The sequence below is a fragment of the Leishmania donovani genome, chromosome 28, assembly GCF_000227135.1.
Source record: "Leishmania donovani BPK282A1 complete genome, chromosome 28".
NCBI classification, from domain to species: domain Eukaryota; phylum Euglenozoa; class Kinetoplastea; order Trypanosomatida; family Trypanosomatidae; genus Leishmania; species Leishmania donovani.
The window spans coordinates 434,929-439,652 of NC_018255.1; the positions used below are offsets into that span (position 1 = coordinate 434,929).

The 4,724-nt window shown below is 56.0% G+C and overlaps 1 protein-coding gene across 1 annotated transcript; it reads left to right on the forward strand.

Annotated features, from left to right (window-relative positions):
- Positions 1-2,846: 2,846 nt before the first annotated feature.
- On the forward strand, positions 2,847-3,824 carry LDBPK_281240 (electron-transfer-flavoprotein, alpha polypeptide, putative; the record flags this gene model as incomplete). The annotated part of the gene is made up of 1 exon (XM_003862175.1): positions 2,847-3,824. The coding sequence occupies one exon, from the start codon at positions 2,847-2,849 to the stop codon at positions 3,822-3,824; it is 978 nt and encodes a 325-aa protein (XP_003862223.1).
- Positions 3,825-4,724: the final 900 nt, after the last annotated feature.

Here is a 4,724-nt window from a genome sequence, read left to right on the forward strand (position 1 = left end):
CATCAAGCGCTTTTCAGTTTGCGTCATTGTTGTCGGTGTCAGCGAGAGAGCGCAGGCACACATGGGGAGTCAGCGCGCCAGAATGGAGATTCCATAGGCATAGTTTCTCGTGTTCTGTGAAACCAGTTCATCCGCAGCGCGCTCCCCTAGGGTAGCGAGACACTTTTCCGCCAGCCAAAGAAAACCTTAAAGGCGCTCCGGAAGGATCATGAGAAAAAAAACGGCGAAACGCGGAGAGCACAACCATGAGCGATGCGTGCAGGTATGCGCCCTCACGCACGCATCCATTTCTCGAGAGCGAAAGCGAACAACAAGAACGCAAACAGCGCGACCTGTTTTCTTTGTGCAACACTTATTTTGTATCCCACCGCACGAATGCGTGTGTGTATGTGCGTGACTGTGTCTGCGTCGCTGAAGGCTTTTGTGTAGTGCTCACACCCTCCAACTCGCCCCTCTCGCGCATTGTGTGGACGGCGTCGCCGTTACCTTGCTCCGCGCCTTTCGCTTCCGCACCCTACGTCACTCCTCACTCGTTGTGCATGCGCGCATCGCGCCCAACACACGCGGTGCTCGTTGCGTTGTGGCTGTTATTGACACGTTCTCTTTTTTCTGGTTTGCGTCTGTTGGGCCACCGCATGTCTCTAAAGACTTCACTCACCGTTGTGTATTTTGCGTTTTCTGTTTTTCTTTTCTTCTCCTTCGTTTTACGTGTTTCTGTGTACCGAAGGATGCCTGTGCCGGTGTGCGTGTTGTAGTGATGGGTGGAGAGTGTGCGGCGGATCTCCCTCACCCTCTGTCGCCCTCCAAATGACGGATTCAGCGGGCGGAGAGCGCGCACGCACATGAAGGACGCAAGAGCACGCATCAATTAGGGAAGGACGCACTGTGTCAACAGCGAGTAGGCATGTGGCGCAGGCATCTGCATGCGCCCTCTTTCCTTCTTGCGATGCACTGTGAACTATGCAGTCAATCACCGATCTCGCTTGTTTACTTAGATTGCGCTTGCCATCTCGATGACTATGCTCCCTCGCTCACCCCATCTTCTCTCTGATTCAGGGTATATCTCTATGGGCCGCCCGCGTTTTCCTCTCTGCCACCCTCGCTCCATAACACGCTGCGTATGAAGGGTGCAGTTTTGTGATGGACTCTCGCGTTTGATGCTGCTGGTACTTCCTCCCCCTTCGTGGGCGTGTTACTCACTTGTGCGTTTTCGTTTTTCCTTGTTTTTTTTTTTCGTTTCCGTGGTCTTTCGAGGGTGCTTTCTTGATACCCCTCGTCTGCTCTCTACACCCCCTTACATTGTAGAAGTGGCGGCTCTCTTTTTTTTTTTTGCTTTTTTGATTTACTTCGTCGTTCGTTGGCTTCATTCTACTGTCGACGTCTGCCTGCACACGCGAATGCATGCATGCCCGCACCTCGCACTCGGGGCGGAGTACGGCTGAGGGAGCTGAGGCGACCTACTCCACAGAAGGAGAGCTTTCGTGTTGACAAAGTTAGAGGGAGTGGACGGACGAAAAATGAGGGCGAGATGGTCATCAGCGCCGACACGCCCCCTCTCATTACCTCCCTTCTTCTACCATGGATGTCGCTGTGTTTCTTTTTTTTTTTCTGCCCTTTTTTCCTTTTGTCGGTGTACGTGCCGCTGTGTCTCGTTGATGTCCTTGTGTGCACGAGTGGAGTACGTCAGTGTGTGTTCTCTCTCCTGTTTCTGTGTGCATTTTTGTTTTTGGGCGCGTGCGCGTGTGCGTGCTTCGCCTTTATTATATAGCTCTCTCCATTTTTCGATGATGCTGTTGTTCCTCTCTGTGGCTCTTTTCCGCCTCACCTATTCATTGCTTGTTTTCCTCACGTCCTCTTCTTATTGTTCTCTGTTCGCACTCGGTTGACTTGTCTGTCTCTGTGTCTGTGTGCACCGTCGGCGCGCGTCTTTCATGCTCTCCTACACACACGCATATATATATATATATGCGTGTATATGCCATGTATGTACATGTGTACATGCACACGTGCATCCGCCGATGCACGTAATGTTTTCCCTCGTGATGATCAAGGACAAAGAGATCACTGAATTTTGGAAAGAAACAAACAGAAAAAAAAACGAAACACAGAAACACAGCGGAGCGGCAACACCCTGCGCAGAGGGTGCTGTTCAGCAACCACCAACTGTGCGGGCTCCTCTGTGTGTGATTGGTGTGCGTGGGGGGAGAGAAGGGAATGCAGCAGACGAAACGACGACAATGCCGAATCGGGCCGATAAATTCCGCGTTCCTTTGAGGGCGTGAAGGTCGCGCCGTAAAAAAAAAAACAACCCAAACTCTGCACGCCCCTCATCTTTCCGTGTGCCGGCGTGGAACGCTGTATGCTGCTCTCTCCGCCATGGATCTTTGTGTACAAGGCCCTCAATCTCAGCTGCCGAGACGGATTGTGAGGCGCCGGAAGGACTGCATGACGGCAGCCATATGCGTTGCGCACGGACGGATGCATGAAGGTTGTTGGTGGTGAGTACGTTGTCCCCACTTCACCCCATCCTGTGGCTCCCTTGCCCATGTATCGTATCATCGGCGTCTCTCGCCTTGTCAGCTCACATTTGCATGGCCGAGCATTCCACTTCACCAACCCTACGCCGCCCGTCATCTCCCTTATCTCACTTTCTTCCACACGCACACGCACTCACAGCTGAAGCGGGCAGCGCCCCTTGGCCGACTTTCTCTCTCCAACGTCATACACCGACAACACAAGCAGCACTTGCGATCCTCTCTCCCTTCCCTTCTCCCTCTTTTTATTCCGTAGCAGAGACACACGTATCTCGAAACGGAAACGAAGACGTTTTTTTTGTTCGGCGAAGCATGCTCCGCGCGACTGCATTGTCATTGGGCAAAGCCCTCGTCATTGCTGAGATGGTGGGTGGGAAGGTCTCACCAGCGACGCTGTCCGCCATTACAGGGGCCGCGAAGGTGGGCCCGGTGGCGGTCCTGGTGGCCGGTGCGTCCGCCAAGGCTGAGGCCCAGGTGCTGGCCAAGATCAAGTCTGTAGCGAGCGTGCTGGTGACGGTCGGGGAGCAATACAGCCACGGCCTCCCGGAGGAGTACGCTCCGCTCATCGACGTGGCGGTGAGAGCGAACGGTTACACGCACGTATTTGCCGGGACTTCGGCATTCGGCAAAAATGTCATCCCTAGGGCGGCAGCGAGGCAGAGCTGCATGCCCATTCCCGAAGTCACGGAGATTGTGGACGAGAACACGTTTGTGCGGCAGACGTACGCCGGCAATGCAATCACGACCATCAAGTCGTCTGACAAGATCAAGTACTGCACCTTGCGCGGTACGGCGTTTGAGCGAGCCGAGTTGGACGGTGGTAGCGCCGCAGTGGCGGAACTCGCCGCGACCCCGGAGGTGGGTAAGGCAAAGTTTTTAGAGGACCAGCTGTCCACCAGCGACAAGCCTGACCTGATGACAGCGGCGACCGTCATCTCCGGCGGCCGAGGTATGAAGAACGGCGATAACTTCAAGATGCTCGAGGAGCTGGCCTCCCCGCTGAACGCAGCCGTCGGCGCTACCCGCGCTGTTGTGGATGCTGGCTACGTGCCAAACGAGATGCAGGTCGGCCAGACGGGCAAGACCGTCGCGCCGAACTTCTACCTCGCGTGCGGTATCTCCGGCGCTATCCAGCACGTGGCCGGCATGAAAGACTCGAAGGTAATCGCCGTGGTCAACACGGACGAGGAGGCGCCCTTCTTCCAAATCGCCGACTACGGCATTGTCGATGATCTCTTCAAAGTGGTGCCGGCGCTAACGGAGAAGGTCAAGGCGGCTAACGGCAAGTGAGACCTCCCCGCAAAACGGATTGGCGCATACGATGTACGACAACGGAGAGGTGAGGACGTTGCACGAGGCGCGTGACGCAAGGAAGGCGGACTCGAAGTACAGCGCTTATTCGTGGACGCATCGTCGGCACAAGTGCTTGTGTCTCGACCATACAACGCGGCCCTCACTCCCCACCACACACGGGTCACTGCAACTTTTTTCTTTTCCTTTGTATGTCGTCATTCGCATTCCGAGTCGAAGGGGCGGATGTATGAACCGGAACGAAGAACGCCAGCGCTGGGCAGCTGTTATGCGACAGGGCAAAGAGGTTTTCCAAGGGCTGAACACAGGTATGTGTCTGGGTGAGTGGGCCATGAGTGTGTCTCCTTATGTATGTTCGGCTTGTATGGCAAAGACGCACTCGTGGCGCACCCATCGACCCGAACCCTCTCCCACGTTTTTAAACCTTTTTTTTTGCTTGCGGCTCCATGCTCCTGACACGACGGTGGCCCGTCGCGTGCATCTCTCCCGTTCAGAGTGTCGGTGGGCATTGTGACATGGTGTACAGCGACGAGGTGGCCGTGACTGCAAAGCCAGCCATGCCAGAGGCGCCGACGCTAAGTGCATGGACGGCGGATCTGGTCGCCGGCCTCAGACGCCAGGCCGCCATCCCCCGAAACCGCGCCACATGCTGAGACAAGAGGTTCTTGGCGGCAACGGTCCCACATCAAAAGAGCGCGGATGCTGAGCTTGCAAGACGACAGGCGACCATGCTCCCCTGGCTCCGCACGGGCACGCGCCCGCACTTTGGATCGCTGCAGCGGCGGGTGGCTGTCAGCGACCACCATGGGGGGCGAGGATGGCGTGCTGCCTGCTGTTCCGCTAGCACCGCAGTACTCCCCCCCCTCCACCGCCGGAGGC